At 45.6% G+C, this 19212-nt stretch overlaps 4 protein-coding genes across 4 annotated transcripts; 2 read left to right on the plus strand and 2 right to left on the minus strand.

The window, feature by feature from the left end:
- Positions 1–1044: 1044 nt before the first annotated feature.
- LOC136501536 (pentatricopeptide repeat-containing protein At1g11290, chloroplastic-like) lies at positions 1045–4186 on the minus strand. The gene is made up of 3 exons (XM_066497087.1): positions 1865–4186; positions 1380–1448; positions 1045–1259 (listed from the first exon to the last, which is right to left on the minus strand). Exon 1 carries the CDS (start codon positions 4144–4146, stop codon positions 1939–1941), a length of 2208 nt encoding a protein of 735 aa, XP_066353184.1. The 5' UTR covers positions 4147–4186; the 3' UTR covers positions 1045–1259; positions 1380–1448; positions 1865–1938.
- A 1822-nt stretch (positions 4187–6008) lies between these two features.
- LOC136501714 (probable protein phosphatase 2C 36) lies at positions 6009–9256 on the minus strand. Its single transcript, XM_066497271.1, has 4 exons — positions 8752–9256; positions 8285–8652; positions 7956–8192; positions 6009–6580 (listed from the first exon to the last, which is right to left on the minus strand). Exons 1-4 carry the CDS (start codon positions 9083–9085, stop codon positions 6368–6370), a joined length of 1152 nt encoding a protein of 383 aa, XP_066353368.1. The 5' UTR covers positions 9086–9256; the 3' UTR covers positions 6009–6367.
- Positions 9257–11223: 1967 nt separating this feature from the next.
- On the plus strand, positions 11224–13781 carry LOC136481488 (uncharacterized). Its single transcript, XM_066478833.1, has 4 exons — positions 11224–11462; positions 12702–12757; positions 13229–13295; positions 13374–13781. The coding sequence occupies exons 1-4, from the start codon at positions 11301–11303 to the stop codon at positions 13452–13454; spliced, it is 366 nt and encodes a 121-aa protein (XP_066334930.1). The 5' UTR covers positions 11224–11300; the 3' UTR covers positions 13455–13781.
- Positions 13782–15104: 1323 nt separating this feature from the next.
- On the plus strand, positions 15105–18935 carry LOC136501804 (calreticulin-like). Its single transcript, XM_066497367.1, has 14 exons — positions 15105–15334; positions 15913–16020; positions 16120–16312; positions 16409–16667; positions 16767–16823; positions 17003–17050; positions 17169–17255; positions 17350–17407; positions 17499–17566; positions 17654–17749; positions 17833–17880; positions 17971–18012; positions 18109–18255; positions 18380–18935. Exons 1-14 carry the CDS (start codon positions 15217–15219, stop codon positions 18389–18391), a joined length of 1341 nt encoding a protein of 446 aa, XP_066353464.1. The 5' UTR covers positions 15105–15216; the 3' UTR covers positions 18392–18935.
- The last annotated feature ends 277 nt before the right edge of the window (positions 18936–19212 follow it).

A 19212-nucleotide genomic window follows, 5' to 3' on the forward strand; every position in this document is an offset into this window, starting at 1 on the left:
AGTTTTGCCTGCTGCCTCCAAACCAGGCCGGTCTTTTGACAAACTTGTGTGTTTGGCCCAGATTTGATCCTTTTGTTGTCTTTGATTTTCTAGTCCCATCTTCAACTCTCCCGATCATATTTTGGTTGTTAACATATGCCCTCGTATTTTTGAACGAAGCATACGTGAATTTAAAAACACATGACAACGATAGCAACGATGTTGATATCATCGGTTGTTTTTGTCTAAGGGCTATGCCATGCTGTTCTCTTCAATCGGACTTTCATTAAACCAATTATAAGAGATGTTGTCTTGATGGCCTCTGTAGGAGCAGCAACTCCTTTATTTTATATAAGCATATAAGCTTGCTTCAAAGGTGACCAAGCTTCTTTTTTATGAATCAACCCTTTGTTTGGTATACTTGTTCAAAAATGGGTAAAAATTTGATTGTAACTGCACCTCCTTGTTAGAATTCATGACTCAATTTGTCTTCCAAATTCCAATCTCCATATATCTTAATTTGTAGGTGCGTGGTGTCTCTGATCCACCTTAATTAGATTGATTTGAGAGATCGGCCTTACTGTTTTTTTTTTCTGTTTACTGCTCTGGACAGCAACAATGACATCTTATTTGTTTCTCACTAGAGTTTTAGCTTGCCCCCAGGCTCTGAAGATTTTATAGTGATTTTAACATTCACTAGAGTTTTAGCTTGCCCCCCCAGGCTCTGAAGATTTTATAGTGATTTTAACATTCTCCCGGACATCTACAGATCTTTCGAGCACAAAATTTTGCGTGGCCTTGTCATTTCTTCTCACAAGAGGAGGCAAAAGGATTTGTTACGTGCTAGAACATTTTCCATGCTTCTGAGGGTGAACAGTTACAAGAGGGGAACATGCATAGGGAAAATTTCTACAAGAACAACAACAACAGGCACCTAACAGGAAGGCACGAACTAGCATTTCTCTAGTACCGTCAACATCCTACTGCTACTTCCATGGTTGAGCTGCTAGTACCTTCACCGGCCTCGTTTGCTGCATCGTGGCCCTGGCTGCGGATCTTCTCTGGATACTTGGCAAAGGCAGCGGTAAGGGCCGACCTTACATCAGAACCTTTCTTCTTCTTTGCCGCATCTGGCTTTTCTACCGCATCTTGCAAACTGTCATCTGTAGATGAAGGTTGACCTTTTGCTTTCTCTCGGTCTGGGGGTATCCGGTACGACAAGGTTTGGGCGGGCAGAAACCCGTTTGAATGGCTCATGGAAGGTATCAGAGTCGTTTTACCTAAAACAATACACACACATGTTAAACAGTGAAACAGGGTTCGGTAGAAGAAAAAAAACTCAAAATAGGGAGTTTGCAGTTTCTGTCAAAGGGATAACCAATGTGTGCACGTTGCAGTACCTTACGCTGACCAATTCCTGGGCATCGAGCCAGCTCCTCCATAGAAGCATTCATGATTTGTGAGAGTGACTGCAAATACATGGAGAACAACCATATTTATAAGATGCATATTTATTTGCTGGATTTCTTGTGTTAATGCTACTGCCATATTGAAGTGCCACAACAGAATATATTGTCAGACAAGTGTGCTTATGGAGGAAGTTTTAAGGCTTATTTTGTATGGAAGTAAAAAAAAAACTTTTAAAATGTATCAAGGACAAAGCCAAATGGACTGAAATCTGTAACTCTACAGTAGGTTCCCTGAAATGGTGAAGAGATCATAAGAACTGCTGGACAGTTCACTAGCTTAACCAAGAACCATCAATGCAAAGGGTAGCTACACTGACTATAAAAAAGACATGGTATACACTCCTCATGAAATCAACATAGAGAATGCTCCAATCAAAACATGATGTGTGTGAAACAGATAGAATAGCTAGCTTTACCTGTTATTCATATACCAGTGAAGTTTTCCTATATGATCTCAAAAATGGATATTCAGACTGCCTTCAGTATTTCACTACCAGTAGTCTCCACATGAACATTTACCATCCTTAAAATGGTGAAAGCGTTGAATATCTCTCATGATTATTTCCCGTCCTGTCACTAGAGATATTAACTTGGTCGCATTATGACAGTCATTACAAACTCGAAGGTTCTTCTTTATCTGAATTGTCGTGCCAGAGGCTGTTCGAATGAGCCCATATGCAATGGCAAGCTTCTCACTATGGGTGTTAAGTAGCTGTGCCTTGACATCATCTTCCACATCATGTATCGAATTAGTGTCTGGCACATATCCCACAGCTTTGATCTCTTCAATGAGCTTAGCCAGCCTTGCATATATTTCCTTTGTGTGCTGGTGATTTGTGCTTCCGGAGTAGAAGGTATGGACCTCATTTTTGAGCTGGATAATACTCCATCCAGGAGTCTTTTGGAGTCCTTTCTTCTCCATAGCAGTCCTCACCCTCGCGACGTCCTTCCACATTGAAGCGTTTGCATAAATGTTTGCCAAGAGGACATGATACACCCCCTCCTCTGGGTCCAGCTCAAAGATTCTCTGTGCTGATTCTTCAGCCAATTCAACATTCTTGTGCAACTTGCAAGCACCTAACATTGCACCGTAAACACTAATGCCAGGTTCTATAGGCATGTTTTGGATGAAAGACCAAGCTTCATCTAACTTCCCAGCTCGTCCAAGAAGATCCACCAAGGTACCATAGTGCTCCATTCCAGGTTCAAGCCCATAGTCCTTCATGCTAGCAAAATATTTCCGCCCTTCATCAACCAAACCAGCATGACTGCAAGCTGCAAGGACCGAGAGGAATGTTGTCTCGTTGGGCAAACTGCCAGTGCCCTTCATCTCTTCAAATAGCTCGACTGCAACCTGGCCAAAACCATGCGAACCATAACCATGGATCATCGCATTCCAGGTGATAACATGCCTGTCCCTTGTGGAATCAAAGAGCCTTCTAGCTATGGAGACACGCCCACATTTGGAGTACATGTCGACAAGGGCCGTCAGGACATAGATATCCTGGTCTAATTGGTGCCTGATAGAATACCCATGGATCCATCTTGCCTGCAGTGGGTCAGAAATGTCCGCGACTGCAGGAATCACGCTGACTAAGGTGAACGAATCTGGTTTCACATTTTCCAACTGCATCCTAGCGAAAAGCCTCTCCGCATCCTCGGAGCATCCATTCTGCGTGAAGCCGAGGATCATCGCATTCCACGAGATCCATGTCTTTTTTATGCCCAGCTCATTGAACGCCTGGACAGCGAGGTCTGCCCGCTTGCACTTGGAGTACGTGGTGATAAGCGCGTTCATCACCGACACATTGGACTTCAAGCCAACCCTCACAAGTAGCTCATGGACACGCCTCGCCTCGTCAAGAGATCCAAGCTCCCCACACGCTTGCAATGCTGCCAACACAGCCACATCCGTCACATCCACACCCTCTTGGACCATCCTCCAGAACAAAGCCAGAGCCTCCGTGGCGTTCCCGTTCTCAGCATACCCATCAATCATGGCGTTCCAAGACACGGAGTTCCTGACCGGCATCCAATCGAAGACCGCCCTCGCCGCCTCGACCGCACCGCACTTGCAGTAGGCGTCAAGAACCGCCGTGGAGACATTGACGAGCTCATCGAGCCCCGCACGGAGCGCGAACGCGTGGACCTCTCGGCAAGCGCGGAGCGCCCGGGCGTCAGCGCAGGCCGGCAGCACGGACACGAGCGTGACGGGGTCGGGCCGCTCCCCGCCCTCCTCCCCCTGCATCCGGACGACCGCCTCCATCGCGGGCGCGGGGAGCCCGTTCCGCGCGTACCCGGCCACGAGCGCATTCCAGGCGACCCGGTCCCTGGCGGGCATGCGGTCGAACACCCTCCGCGCGTCCGCGGGGCGGCGGCACTTGAAGTACATGTTGGCAAGGGCCGTGGCAGCGAAGGACTCGGAGGTGAGCCCCCGCGCGGTCAGCTGCGCGTGGACGGCGCGGCCCGTGGCGAGGTCGGCGCGCGCCGCGCAGAGCTTGAGGAGCGCGGTGAAGGTGCGGAGGACGGGGCGCGCGGCCGCGTGGGCGGCGGAGGAGGATGACATGGAGGCGAAGGCGGCGATAGCGCCCGGCAGGTCGGAGCATGCTGCCGCCGCCCTGAGGCGCGCGTGGGGGTCGGCGGCATGCGAGGGAGGAGACGGAGACGGGAGGGATGCGGTGGCGCAGCAGCACAGCATCGGAATCGGATTGGGGAGCTCATCGACATGCCGGCCGGCTCGCCGAGGCCCGTACTTTGTGTCGTCTGCATCAGCCCATTTTCTGGGCTCAGCTGATCAGGGATTTGCGGCCCAACTGGGATATATTAGCTTGAATGTATGTGTCCTTTTTCTTTTTCTTTCTTTCTTTTTTGCGTTGGGAAGCCTGCAACTGCAGAGGCTTACTGGATTCAATTATGATGTTTTTCTGCTTTTTTCACATGATCTCACTAGCATACTTGCAGGTTACTAGATTCGATGATTGGTGATCATGTATGTACTTGTCATGCAATATCTCATGTTTAGGCGATAAAGGAGGTCATGTTCTTCTTATGTTGGGAGAATATCTGGTGGCTTTGTACTAATGAATGTGGGCAGGACAGAGCAAATATGATCTTTCTTTTTGTTGGAGCACACATCTAATGTTTTTTGGGTGCCTTGAACATGTTGATGTAGCTCTAGTTACCAGAATATTGTGTGTGTTTGAAGTAATTGAAATTCTTGGTTGTGCTGTAGTATTTGGTCATGTTCAGGGCCTAATCCTTTGGTTGATATGAAATGGCATATTCCGTGTGGTGAGAACTAAAGGGCTTATGCGCAATCCCATTTTGATAATTGAAGGGCTCACTGCGCAACATTTTTTTCATATTGGTCGTTCAGCTAAACGATGAAGCTATCCAGCAAAGGAGGAGGTGATCAAGCAAAAAGATGATAAGGTAAGTAAGACAAAAATAATTCCAAAGAATGTGCACGCTACACAGGACCTGAGGGCCGAGTCACCAGCTCGTGACAAGAATATGGCATGGATAGTGGTGTTCTGCCTACTAGCCAATATTCTAGAGAAGGTTTACATTTAATTGTTCTGGTGCACAACATTGGGTGATCATCGCTCTCCAACACCATGTATATGCTTGTGGGGTTCCTTTTTGTGCAAAATGTTCTGCATGTTAATATATATGTATATTTTCCCAACATCTTATGCTCTAGTTGTTCTACATTTTTAGCTTAACTGGAATGCAGCTTGTCCAAAATACTACCATTCAAAGATTGTTCAGAATAACTCAACTTTGTGTGCATATGTGATTTCTATCATTCATGCGCTACACTATACTCTGTTTCCCTGACCGGACACATCTAGTTTGCTTCACAGAAATCTACCAAAAAAAAAAAACATAATGGCATCCCCTTCTGTATCTTGCTACTCATGTAACTTATCTGCAGTGTTTCTACACATACACCGCCCACCCCGTGATTACCTCAAAGAAAATGATACATAAATGCTTCCTTCATTCATACGACCGGTGATCGATTTCTTCAACACTTAGGCCCCTTTGGTATGGCTCCTAGGCGAAGCCAGTCAAAAAAAAAAAAAAAAAACTAGGCGAAGAGAGCTGAAAATTGTGGCTTCTCCAGCGAAGAGAACTGGAAGCTGTGGCTTCTCCGGCAAAAATGAATGGCTCCAAAAAAAAAGCTTCACCCAAAAAATGAACTAGGTGAAGGGAGCTGGAAACTGTGGACTAGAGCTGGAAATTGTGACTTCTCCGGCTCCGTTTCTTTTCCTGGGCACGTGGAAAACCATGATTGGTTGGACCGTGATGTGTGTGAGTGAATGCAAAAGGCAGTGATTAAAAAAAGGAATTATCCGGTAGAACAATTAGACATTTCATGAATAAAATAAGAGGAGAGAATTCTGCAGTTTTTCACTGGCAAAAGCTCACACCGAATGGGAGATTGATCAATGATCATCACATCACACTGATCCTAATTCATGCTTGAATACCAACTCTGAAGCATGCATAAACAATTTATGATCATGACGGCCTGAAGTACAGTAACCGGGTCGCTGTCAAACGTCAGGGGCTGTGGTTAAACATGCTGACAATTGTCACATACAAAACGAACTAGCTGTAGCTGTAAGCAAGAGAACGAACCGATCAGAATTAGGATCAGTAACCTTCCCTCACGCTCTAGAGTCTAGACATATATCTCCAAAACCGAAGAGTATCTGCATTTTATCCGACATAATTCAAGAGGGGAAAACTGGCAATTCAGCAACTTGTCAATTTTATGTGCAAAAATGGGAAACAAAAAAGGAAACTGGTGCCGGAGGTTGTGCGCTTTTCACAACCGGTTGACCATGTCAGCTGACTCTGGATATGGCTGCCCATAGGAGCTGAACACCAGTGGATGAACTAGCTCACTGTCAATAATCTAGGGCACATCTGATGGAGAGGGGTTGTCCTTGCGGAGCACCTTTCAATAATAGGTCATGGTTTATAAATAAGACGATGACAGTAATGTCATCATGAAAATGCCTGCGAACTTTCTTATCGATCTTTGTAAGGTCCGAGTAACGCATCTCACGCTTCCGCGCTGCTTCTTGTAGAGCAGCTTTTATGAGTCTTCTTGCACTTCCCTGAGTAAGAAAAAAAGCAGCAATCATAGTAAATGCAACTCTTGTTTTTGAAAGTAACAAAAGTAATTCAATGTATTTGTAAGGACATTGTACTATTTAACCAACAGCCAAGAAAACCAAAGCAATACATGCATCAGTGGCAGATAAACTAACTTAACTTGAGCACGTTAAACTAGTGCAGTAACTTAACGTGTCAAATTGGAGACTGATGCGATATCTTACATGCTATTTCAGTGTACAAAGCAATAACATGTCCAGCCATGGCAGCTAAGTGAGTCGTCAAGAGGCAGCAGACCAAACAAATACACAAAACTAATAAGACGGGACAAAGTAACTAGGTGGACGTCAGTCATGGTAGTGCATCCCAGGTACTTACAAAAAAACTCAGAACCGATATTCCTTTCATGCAAGTAGTACATTTATTACGCTTAATCATAGGTCTAATAACCATGTACACAGTTTGCGTCATTTGACAATAAATACCATGACCACAATCTTCCTTGCAGCATTACTGGCGGGCAGGACACCGTTGACACATAGCACATACTCTCGCTAAGCAGGTCACAAACTCGTCTAGGCTGGAGGTGTGGCATGTAGCCCCAGCTTGTGTAAGCCATCTGCTGCTTGTTGAGGCTTCGGTCCCTTAATCTTAATGAAAGGCATGTTTACCTCAAAAAAAAAGACACCATTGATACAGCAAACTTTTTCCCATAACTGATACCTAATAAATGACCCTAAATGCGAAGCAACAAAGGTTGTAACAGCTTGCTGGATCACAACAGGAGCAGAACTGTGGGATCCCGATACAGGTTGCATGCCAGCCACACATCCAGAATGAATTCATTGCTAGTATTGTAGCAACCGCGCTGGCCATAGTGGACTACCAATTTCATACTGATACTGGCAAAATGGTAAGGCCTGGATTTTAATGCAACCAAGTTGTATTCACTCTGGATGTGTTTGCCTGGATTTTATCACAGTCATGAGCTTTAAAGTGAATGCAATCTATGAGAACTAGAGACCGTCACATTCCAAATTGATCACACTGACTGATAATTCTAGTCCACAATTCCATGGGTAGAATAATAGGTTCACCATGTGTTTAGCAACTTCCTAGTTCTGATGATTCTTAAACTTTTTGTATAGTGAAAGTATTGCTAGTTGCTACCATTGCAAAACAAAAACTCCATAGAGATATTGCAGAATTTGGCGTTAATATATAGTTGTGATCTTAAGTGTTCTGGCCATGAACATTTTGCAAACTGTTTGTATTTGTTTTAAGGTTGCTATATGAAATGACTGGATACCGGATTGATCAAGAAAATCACATAAGTAATTTGAGTAGTTATGGAACTTAAAAGAAAAGGAATCTTACAGCATGTTGATGGTTGTGAACAATCTCAACAGCTTCCTGATTGCTCAGGTGTTCCCACAAACCATCTGACGCGAATATGATGAAACAGTCATTTGGTTCAAGATTGCGGGAGATGATAGATGGATCAGCACTCAATAATGGCTTGCTGAATGATTCAGAAAGCCTGAACTTGGGTTTGATCCGCTCTGTGTTATACTTTGCATGTTTCAGGTATACATCACCGATTGATCTAGACACCTGCACTGCCACCACATAATCATAAGCACCAGACATACTGGTCTCTGATTCATGAATGAATATACTATACAGGGGACTCAGGTAAGACCGACCTGTATGAGGCCCCTCACTCTCCAGACCCCATGCTTGAGTGCAACAATCTGAGCATCATCTGGGTGCTGCGCCTTGAGCTCCTGCCTGACAGCCTCCTGATTGGCATTGTGCTCACTGCATAATTGCTCTGCAGTAATCTGCCCGGCGCGGCCCACCTTCTTCCCGAGAACAGCCCGGGAGTCGCCGAGGTTGGCGACGAAAAGGGTCCTGTTGTGCACGACGCCGACGAGGCAGCACGTCCCGTCCGTGGCGATGTCCGGCTGGGCCTCCCAGAGGCTTGACACGAGCGCGAGGAAGCCTTCCTCCGTGGCCAGGAACGCCTCCCTGATGGCGTCCGCGGTGACGCCCCGAGGGCCGGAGAACGCCTCTGCGCGCAGATCAATCAAGCGTCAGCTGCCTGCCTATTATACAGTTTCACTCTCACCGCGCCGGCCGCGGGACGGGGTTGCATTCGGGCGTGGATTACCTCGGAGGTTGGGGACGAGGTGGTCGCAGGCGAAGCGGGCGGCGTCGGGGCCGCCGTGTCCGTCGAAGACGCCGACGACGGTGCCGAGGGGCGGGGCGGAGTCGAGGCGGCACTGGTCCTCGAGCACCTGGTTGGCCTGGGCGACGGCGACGGAGACGTCGCCGGCGTGGCAGCGCGCGAGGTCGCGCCACCAGAGCAGGCCGTCGCGGCCCTCAGAGTCGTCCGCGGAGGAGGAGGAGGAGGAGGAGGCCGCGGCGGCGTGGGCGCCGGGGGCCGGCGAGGTGGGCCAGACCCCGCCGCACGCCGAGAGGAGCCTGAGGAGCGGGCCCAGCATGCTCCCGCCACATCGCCGACCGGGGCGTCCCCGAGGCGGTGCGGGGAGGACGAGCGGGCGCGGGCGCGGGCGGCGGCTGCGGAGGCGGGGCAGTTTCGGTGGTGTGGGGAGGGGCGAGTGGGGCGAGGGTCGCAATCGGCCGCGTACCGGCGTACGAGAAGAATGGGAGGGGAACGGAACGGCCGAGCCGGACGACCGGATGTGGGGGCAGCGGGCAGGGCGAGCCGGTGCGACGCGGTGCGCGCCTGCCTCCTCGCTCGCGTCGCGCTCGGTGGGGTGGGGACGTGAGGTGAACCTTTTTTCGTTAAAAAACAAATTTTATAATCGTTTTCTTTTTGTGCGTGCTTTAAAGTAAGCAGCCGCCGGCGGGCGGGCGGGCGAGGCGTGTCGTGCGGCCAGCGCGATGTGCCGCTCCAGCTCTTGCATTCCTCGCATCGCATACGGGTGTGCCCGCACATGATTTCTCAAAGACTTCGATCCGGCAAGAATAATAGTTTGTGTACGTCAAGATAATATATATATATACACACCCCTCCGGACATTTTCATATACTTTTATATCAAGTGGCCATCACGGATTATTCGGTAGTACATCATACTTAGGCCATGTTTGGTTATCGTAGTCCCTCCTAAAATTTCTGTTCATGTCGAATGTTTAGACACATACATAGAGTATTAAATATAGACTAATTACGAAACTAATTGCACAACTTACGACTAATTTGCGAGACGAATCTTTTAAGCCTAATTAGTCAATGATTTGATAACGTGGTGCTACAGTAAACATGTGCTAATGACAGATTAATTATACTTAAAAAAATCGTCTCGCAAATTAGCCTACATCTATGTAATTGGTTTTGTAATTAATCTATATTTAATGCTTCTTATTAGTATATAAACATTTAATATGATATAAATTTTAGAAGTGACTAAAGAACCAAACACCCCCTTACACAAGCTAGTGTTCTAGAAAGACGTCTTCCATGATTCTCTACTCATATTTGTTACCTCTAAAGTCTCAACAACCCAACGCATTATCGTTCACGCTTTCTTTAACTTGTTCGCCCAACGATAAGGGATTTACATTTTCGCTCTTTGTATGCATAGATTTATTTTCTCTCTTTAAAAATTAATACAAAATATTGGAACTTGTCCGGATCAATGCTGAATTCTAGTCTTATTGATAGGGATAGAGTTTCCGTGGAAAATGCCTTCTAACAACAAGATTGGCTCTCTAATGTGCGCATATGATATAGAAAAGTTGTTGGATGATAAAAGATATAGAGAACATCTTTTTACTCAGATGGCTTTCTCCTCGTTTTGTGGTTTTAAAATGCTAGCATAACTGTGACCTATCATGTCACTATGAATTTGATGTAGCAAGGACATAATTAAATCTGAGCACTTGTCGAAAAAAGACTAAGAAAATCCTAACCTAGATAAAAAAAATTTGGTTATAAACCAAGCACGACTCATCCAATAATTTGAGCTTGACTGTATTTTCAGATTTTACTTTTGTAGAATATACGTACGCAATGCTCAGGACAAAGTACACAAATGCACATTGTTTAGATCTAAAGAAATAAATATTGACATATATACAAAACAGTAAAATTATAGTTAAACACATTGAAAAATGTAAACTTTCCAAGGTCCTGAACTTCTCTCTCTCTCTCTTTGATAGGGGTCCTTAACTTTTCAAGGTCTCTAAACTTTGAAAAATGTAAACGTCCGTAACTGTTTTGATCCCCGTAAAGTGTTCTCTCGTCTCATTCTATAAGGCTATCCGCACTCGTCCACCTCTATTTCTATCTCTTAAAAGGAATATTCTATCTTAGTCATCGAGATTTTCTACTCTATACCCATTTCTCCCGCACCCGTGTTATCTCTATCCCATACTCTATATCCACTATTCCATATTTTATTCCCCTCCCTCCCCCTTTATCTCTCCCCAACTCTCTGAATAGCGGTCCATCGACCAGCCGGTACCATAGCGCACGCTTTGCAGGCGAGCGGTGCGGCCGGTACCGTAGCGCGTGCTTTGCAGGTCCGCGGCGCAGACAGCCTAAGGCCCTAATGGTACACGAATCTTAAGGCACGAATGGAGGAATAGAAGTAAGCGCACGGCCATCGCGCCAGCCGCACCCCGCACACGCGCGCCGCGCACACTCGTCTCATCGGAGAAAAGGAGATCCGGACTAGGGTTTTAGACGGCGATGGGTGCGGCGGGCGACGAGAAGGCGGCTGCGGCTGTGGGGGCCGGTGCCGAGGGCGAGGGGGCGGTGGACTCCAAGGACCTTCAGCAGCAGAGCAAGGCGCTCGACAAGCTCACCGATCACGTCGAGGACCGGCAGCTCGATTCATCCCGTGTCCAATCCGTACGTTTAATCCCCCCTCCCCGCCCCCACCGATTCCTTCTCTCTGCTTCCTCTCTAGTGCTCTAGTGAGGAATAGCTGGACGATGTTACCCTTTTTGGATCCATCACACATAGGTGGTTTTAGATTTTGTGCAGTATACCTGCTTTGCGGAGATGCCATGCTTCACCTAAAGTTCTGCCTGTAAATTTACCTGAATCCTGGTATAGCTAGCTCATGTGTAATTTTGCTTGCTTGAATCCTGGTTCATCAACTAAACATATACTGCGTTTAGTAGAAATAACAAAACGTTTTGTTCTGTGCAAAATCTTGTATCAGTACTACTGCCATTGCACTTAAGAATTGACCGGTGACCGCTACACGAGTAGGAAGTCTAACTGCCATTGCGCATATGAAGCAACTGCCATCACAAGTAGGAAGTCTAACTGCTATTGCACTTGTGAATCGACTGCCATCACAAATGGGAAGTCTAACTGCTATTTTACATTGCTACAAATGGAAGCAAGCACATGGACATCTCATAATTTCCGAATGTCGATTGTACCAGGACCCATGATATTTCTAGCAGGTTCTGTTTGCACGTCAATCTGTTCTAACCTTCTTTTAAGTTTCCTTCCAAAATAAACCAGTAACGCCATGTCGTGGTCGAGTTATGTACTTATTTCTAGCTTAACCACAAAAGATGTCTGTAGGATTTCTTACAGATCTGAATATAGTTTGCAACATGATTGTCAACTGCTATCTATTATTAAACTCAGTTTTCTAGCACCCTATAGAATTTTTGCTGTCACTCCATGTACAAATATATTTCTTTTTTGTCTACTAAATTTATCTAGATTGTCCGAGTAAAGTAACACCAGTTTTTCGTCATTAAAATACTTTTACTGCAGATTCGTAGTTTCTTACCAACAACTGCGCGAGAAATTAGTAGTAAAAAGAAAGCCCACAGTGGACCTTATTATGTCCAAAATGATATACATTTAGAGTATGCACTTGAGGGAAAGCATTGGATCAACAATAAGTGGCATTCGATTGTATTTGCTTGGATAACATTTCTATTCACCTTTGATTCTTATCTGCTCATTGCAATGATCTTGAACGTTATTTTATAGTTTTATGAATACTAAAGTCGTAGATAAAAGTAGAAGTCAATTGCAGAGTTATAGAGAAATGTTGTGTTTGATTCAGCTATGCTTTTAAATTGGTGTAACTCTTTTTTACATGCTTTGTTTACGCTGCAGGCCATGGCGGCACTTGCTTCATCCAAAGAGGCTGACTGGAATGCAATGAGGCTGAGGTTAGCACATAACATGTCCACAACTATTAGCTCCTTGCGATCCTTCCTCTACGGTAGCTTCGGTAGGGCAGCACTTTTTGCAGCACAGTATGAAAATAAAGCTTCCAGGATCTTGATTGAGTTGGATGATCAGAAAGTAGCATGCAAATTGGAAGAAAATTTAATTGGAATATAGCGTTCTTGATTCTGTAATTTTAGCCTAACCTTTTCCTTTTGGTGGTCGGTGCATTTCAGTATACTATATTGCTATAATGCTATTTGACTATTTGATGTTTCAATTTCTGTGCACTCTGTGATTATTCTGTAGTTCTTGTAACATATTATTTTATTGGATGATATGAACTCTCCATCTGAAATGTACACAATAAGCAGATATAGTCCATCTCTTCCATTGCTGACATATTGTTTTTTTTTCCGGAAAAGTGCCATGTAACAGTTTTATCACATTCACTGCATTTACTCTTTCATCAGGGAGAAAGAACTTGCTGCTGTCAAGATCAACCCTACCGATGTTGAAATTATTGCTAATGAGCTTGAGGTACTCATCCAAAACCTTGACTGACAAATAATGTTTATTTTTTTAAAAAGCTGTTCTCAAGTGTATCTGAATATGCAGCTGGACAAGAAGATTGCAGAGAGAACCCTCCGAGAGCACAAAGGTGATGCTGTAGCTGCAGTTCGATTCTTGCTGCACTAGTTTGGAGACTTAGTTGCCAGCATTATATGGTTTCCTTCAATTCAGTACAACATGTGATGATGTGAAGCAGTAGTACTTTTCTGTGCCTGTGTTGGTAGTTTGCTATGTCAAAAATGAAATGATCATACTTGGCATTGACCAAGAGCCTTTCTTGCCATGATGTTTGCGAACTATTTTCTGTTCTGCTGTAAAAGCCTCTGGTTTTAACCAGAAAATCCTCTACCTTCATTTGCATTTTGTATTTTCGGAGATAGCTGCAAACATTAGAAACAGAAAATGTGTATGAAACAAATGAGAACCTCCGATACAAACAACAGTTTTCTCGAATGGATTTTCCCAAGACGTGAGGTCTCTGAAGGTTTTAGAAAATGGGGATCACTCTATTTATTAGTCATATCTAGGTGAAGTGTCTTCAAAGGTAAGAAACATGGCAAATTGTCTGTGCTTGATTGCTTCTGCATCATCCGACCTGCGGGCTCGTACTGTACAGCTGTTTGCTTGTTGCAGTGGCAATCCTTCATCAAGGAGCTGCAGCCTGCGTTAAGGGTCCGTTTGGGACTTGGGGCTCTCCGTGGCTCTAGCTCCTATATAGTACAGTAATATGAGAAGCCAGAGCCAGTGGAAAAAAAAAATTGCTTCACCAGCTCCACATTGTTTTTGGGGGCGAACAATGCTCCATCGGGGAGCTGCAACTTGCTGGATTGAGAGGACTTTGAAGCTCTAGCTTCACGCTACAATAACCTGAGGAGCTGGGGAGGGCTTTCTTTCACCCTGTTCGGCTGGCTGAAAAAACGGCTGATTTGTTGTGAGAGAAAAACACTGTTATTTTGCTGAAACATGCTCCATGTTGCAGTAATCTGAGGAGCTAAAACCAATGGAGAAAGAAAAGATGGTTTCCTCGACTCTAATCTATGTTGTTTTTTAGGAGAAAGAAAAATCGTTTTATGAGTAGTGCAACTACAATATCGTCCTATAGTATCACATTAGCCAAAGCCAGGGCTATAGAAAGCCTTCTCAAATGGGCTCTAAATTTCTGAGTAGTTAGTTAGAAATAGAGAGAGGCATAAGTGTTGATGCTCTTTCTTTCTCGAAGCACAAAATGGAACTACAGAGGTATGCATATGCTACCTCTATCTCCGAAAGGACGTAGTTGTGGTTTTTTTTTTTACAAAATCAATTTATCTCAACTTTAATTAAATATGTATAAAGAGTAATATTATTTTGAGTTGCAAACATTAATACTATTTATTTAAAACTTAGTGATATTTTAGGAAGTTTGATTTGTCTAAATCCAGAATTGCATCTTTTTGGGGGAGAGGTGGCATTTGCACGTACAATGCACAGATGACAGATCTTCCAAGCATGCGGGCCATCTGCACAGAAAGGACGAAGAGCGATCACTCCAGAGGGGCGAGGCGCCGGCGCGCATGGTGACAGGTGGCACTCACGTCTCGGAACTCCGAAACACGTCGCCCTTGCCACGCGGCGCGACCTCATTGGCCAGCCGCTGTTCCCGTGAGTTACTATTGGGCAGCCGTTGCGGGCCACGCAAGCACACGTGTGCACTGCGGGCCTCGTCATCTCGCGGCCCCAGCCGTCAGACACAAGGATGGACCTCACCGGCCGCCCCCACTCCTTATTAAGCGCGGTGCGTTTCGCGCTCGCTATCCACCAGGAGAGTTTCCGGGGCACGAGAAGAATCAGCGGAAGGTTCTAGCAGGTTCCACTCGAAGTGGTGGGCGTTCGCTCGCCGTCCACAGTGATGGCGGTCCTCGAGAGGTCGTCGTCCCCCGCCGCGGCCGCCGCCGTCGCGGCCCTGATCGCGCTCGCGTCCGTCGCCGGCGTCGCCGGCGAGGTCTTCTTCCAGGAGAAGTTTGACGGTAAACACCCGGATCTCACCCGTCTCTTCGTGATCTCTGGATCTCCTGTCCTCCCGAGTGACGGATCTAGCAAAAATAGGTTAGGCGTCCCGGTGCTAGATCTGAGACAATGTGCTTGCATTGCTGTTCGTTGGTTCGTGGAGCGATGCCGGTGCGGCTGTTGCTGTTTTTTGTGGTCTCGTTTGTTCTAGAGCGCGTTCGCGTCCGTGGCAGTCCAGCGCGCGCGCCGCGCCGCGAGGGATCTCTAGCCCAACACGCCGCTGGATGTTTTTTCTCGTGATCTCACGGTCTAGGAGTGTGTTTCATTTCGTCTGTATTCTACACTTTTTTTTTTTTGCGAAAGTCTGTATTCTACACTGATTCAACCTGTTCCAGTGGTAATCGTGTGGGTGTTTTTAATTAGTTTGCAATAATTTCGGGTGACTCGATAGGTTTTGTTGGGCCCAAGGTTTAGAGTATGAGTTCAAATTTTTGCCGTTGTGTGCCTCCCATGTTTGCCATCTGTTGTTTGTGAGATGACTTCGTCGTTACCCGGAGAATCTATCTATCGTCTGAATTGTGCAAACTGACGGAAACAGATGGATGGGAGGATCGATGGGTCAAGTCCGACTGGAAGAAGGACGACAACACGGCAGGCGAGTGGAACCACACGTCCGGCAAATGGAACGGAGATGCCGACGACAAAGGTGAGGAGCGACATCTGTAGGGTCACTGACCGTGATGGTCTCTGTTCTGTTCGATCGGCATGTTGCTTAAGTGACATCCATTTCTGTTTGTGGGTACAGGAATCCAGACCTCTGAAGACTACAGGTTCTACGCCATTTCAGCGCAGTACCCCGAGTTCAGCAACAAGGACAAGACCCTGCTGCTGCAGTTCTCGGTGAAGCACGAGCAGAAGCTCGACTGTGGCGGTGGCTATGTGAAATTGCTTGGGTCTGATGTTGATCAGAAGAAGTTTGGTGGCGACACCCCATACAGGTAAAGATCGGTCTCCATCCATCTCCTTGCGTATTGAAGGTATAACATCTCTGACTGGTTGATTGAACAAACTGTATCTGTAATTTTCACTTTCAGCATCATGTTTGGGCCGGATATCTGTGGGTATGCCACCAAGAAGGTCCATGCTATCCTTACTAAGAACGGCAAGAACCATTTGATCAAGAAGGAGGTGCCATGCGAGACAGACCAGCTGACACATGTTTACACCCTGATCATCCGGCCTGATGCCACATACAGCATTCTCATTGATAACGATGAGAAGCAATCTGGCAGCATCTATGATGATTGGGATATTCTTCCTCCAAAGAAGATCGAAGACCCTGAAGCCAAGAAGGTGATGTTTAGACAATTCTTCCTGCCTTTGCTAAATACTGTAAAATCTTGGTTGAACTCTTTTCACAGAGGAGCTTAATGTAGAATGTAATGGTTGCAGCCAGAAGACTGGGATGATAAGGAATACATTCCTGATCCTGAGGACAAGAAGCCAGAGGTATATACTTTACTAAGCTTGGCATAGTAGTTTGGGTCATATTCTGTCCACTATGTTCTGTAACTCAGAAAGTATCATTTACTTGGATGACAATATGAGCCTATATTGTAGTATTATAAGCAGCCTTTTACGAATGATCTTTATCACTGTTGGTGTCTGACTTCGATTGTTCTTTGCAGGGTTATGATGATATTCCCAAGGAAATTCCTGACCCCGATGCAAAGAAGGTGCATATTTTGCTTATTACATAGTATTTTTTATGGCACTTATTCCATAGTATATACATCTTCTGTGATCTGATCTTAAGCAGGTCCTTGATTTCACATTCTTCAATACCTGTTGCAGCCAGAGGATTGGGATGATGAGGAAGATGGTGAATGGACAGCCCCAACCATTCCTAACCCAGAGTACAAAGGACCATGGAAACAAAAGGTATGAACATGACTAAGTGGCTTAATTATGCTAGACAAAGCTGAAGTGCGCCACGACACAGCTGCTGACATGAGTTGGTCTTTATGTTCTTCAGAAAATCAAGAATCCTGATTACAAAGGCAAGTGGAAGGCCCCTTTGATTGACAACCCAGGTATATTTACATTTCAATTTTGAGAAGAGTCCATTTCACCTTTTATGCTTATTTTAGGAGTTCATATGCATTTGTTTATTGATGCATGCAGAATTCAAGGATGATCCTTACATCTACGCTTTTGACAGTTTGAAGCACATTGGCATTGAGCTGTGGCAGGTTATTGATTTACTCCATGAACATAATGACTTTCTTAGCTATCTTGTTTGATGCCCCCACTAATTTTCATTCTCTATATCATACTAGGTTAAATCAGGAACTTTGTTCGACAACATTCTGATAACAGACGACCCTGAGTACGCCAAGAAGTTTGCAGATGAGACCTGGGGCAAGCACAAAGATGTATGCCAACTTGTCTATATAGGGTTACTGTTTTGTACTACACATTCCTAATTGCACACAACTAAAGTAGTGATCTATTTCAGGCCGAGAAGGCTGCCTTTGACGAGGCTGAGAAAAAGAGGCTTGAGGAGGTAATGCAGAATTACTCACTATCTTTTGTGCAATGCCATCCCTGTTCTTTTTTAGAGACTGTATTAACTTGCAATGTTCCTCTTTACCAGGAATCTGCAAGCGCGAACGACGATGACGACCGAGATGTAGATGTAAGCTTTGGGTTGATTTGTTTGTACTTAAGTTTCTGCCTATATACTGTGCCAATCTTTTGTTAACGCCAAGTGGCAATTTCTTATGCTTGACAGGAGGACGAAGATGATGCCGACGATGACAAGGCTGATAATACTGCTACCGGTGTGGCCAAGGACTCTGCTGACGCAGAAGGCAAGGTCGCTTCCGATGCGAAGCCGGCCGAGGACAGCAAAGATGCTCCTGCTGAGGAGAAGAAACATGTGCGTTCACGTCGTCCCTATACCCTTATCAAAAAGAAAAAAACGTCGTCCCTATAACAACTAGTCGTCCCTATATATTTTGTTTTCCACTTCTAACGTTCCTTCCTGTTTTATGCTTGCGCAGGATGAGCTCTAGAGCGTGCGGATGAAAAGCACCAGAGTTGACTTGTCGTCAAATCTTGTGTTCCGGTTGCAGTTTCAGTCGGAGATGTTGATGATAGAGTTACCATCCCAACAGAAGAAGGCCGCGAGTATTCCATCACTGAATAACACTACTGAAAAGGAACAGATCCGGCAATGGCCATTTCCCATTGTAGTGTCTATCCCCCTGATACCAGTGGCAATGGGCATTTCCCATTGTCGTGTCTATCCCCCTGATACGAGTGGTAGTCAGACATCGTGAAATCAAGTTTTCGTCAGTTTTGCATAGTACATGCTTTGCTCGTCGCCTTAGTTATTCGTATTCCGTGGGCGAAAAAATGGCCACCGTTTTCTTATTGGGTTACCTACGTATCGTTCCGGCGATTTGTTTGGTCCCGTTGGTTCAATTCTTGCTGGCCAGTGACAAAAACATGCCTGGCCTAAACGGCGGACGGCGCCGGACGTGACAAGTGACATGCACCGGTTTGTATTGGTTGGTAGCGTCGTTTTGTCCGGAGAAAATTATTTGTATGGCGTGAAACTCAGTTATTCATTGTATGGCCCTGAAAGTTTTGAAATTTCTTGTATGGCCCCGTGTTCCATTTTCAATGCTCCATATGACACTACCGTCCATTTTGTTAGATTTCTTAGTTAAAAAGTGGGTCCCTCTTGTCATATTGTGTTGTAGGAGACATAAATACCCCTAGCCTCCTCTCCCTTCTAAATGACCGAGCAAGTTTTGTAAAAGAAAAAAAAGCCCGACTTGTTTCTCCCTCGTCTCCCTCCCCCACCGGAACCCTAGATCAAGAGGCAGGG

The sequence above is a fragment of the Miscanthus floridulus genome, chromosome 1 (assembly GCF_019320115.1).
Source record: "Miscanthus floridulus cultivar M001 chromosome 1, ASM1932011v1, whole genome shotgun sequence".
NCBI classification, from domain to species: domain Eukaryota; kingdom Viridiplantae; phylum Streptophyta; class Magnoliopsida; order Poales; family Poaceae; genus Miscanthus; species Miscanthus floridulus.

Coding starts and splice junctions, on each gene's coding strand:
- LOC136501536 (XM_066497087.1), bottom strand. CDS start 4,146: ATGCTGTGCTGCTGCGCCACCGCATCCCTCCCGTCTCCGTCTCCTCCC.
- LOC136481488 (XM_066478833.1), top strand. CDS start 11,301: ATGGGTGCGGCGGGCGACGAGAAGGCGGCTGCGGCTGTGGGGGCCGGT. Junction 11,463..12,701: donor ATTCATCCCGTGTCCAATCC/GTACGTTTAATC, acceptor TTTACGCTGCAG/GCCATGGCGGCACTTGCTTC. Junction 12,758..13,228: donor TGGAATGCAATGAGGCTGAG/GTTAGCACATAA, acceptor CTCTTTCATCAG/GGAGAAAGAACTTGCTGCTG.
- LOC136501714 (XM_066497271.1), bottom strand. CDS start 9,085: ATGCTGGGCCCGCTCCTCAGGCTCCTCTCGGCGTGCGGCGGGGTCTGG. Junction 8,193..8,284: donor GAGTGAGGGGCCTCATACAG/GTCGGTCTTACC, acceptor GTGGCAGTGCAG/GTGTCTAGATCAATCGGTGA. Junction 6,581..7,955: donor TTCACAACCATCAACATGCT/GTAAGATTCCTT, acceptor TTTCTTACTCAG/GGAAGTGCAAGAAGACTCAT.
- LOC136501804 (XM_066497367.1), top strand. CDS start 15,217: ATGGCGGTCCTCGAGAGGTCGTCGTCCCCCGCCGCGGCCGCCGCCGTC. Junction 16,313..16,408: donor GGTGGCGACACCCCATACAG/GTAAAGATCGGT, acceptor TTTCACTTTCAG/CATCATGTTTGGGCCGGATA. Junction 16,668..16,766: donor AAGACCCTGAAGCCAAGAAG/GTGATGTTTAGA, acceptor TAATGGTTGCAG/CCAGAAGACTGGGATGATAA.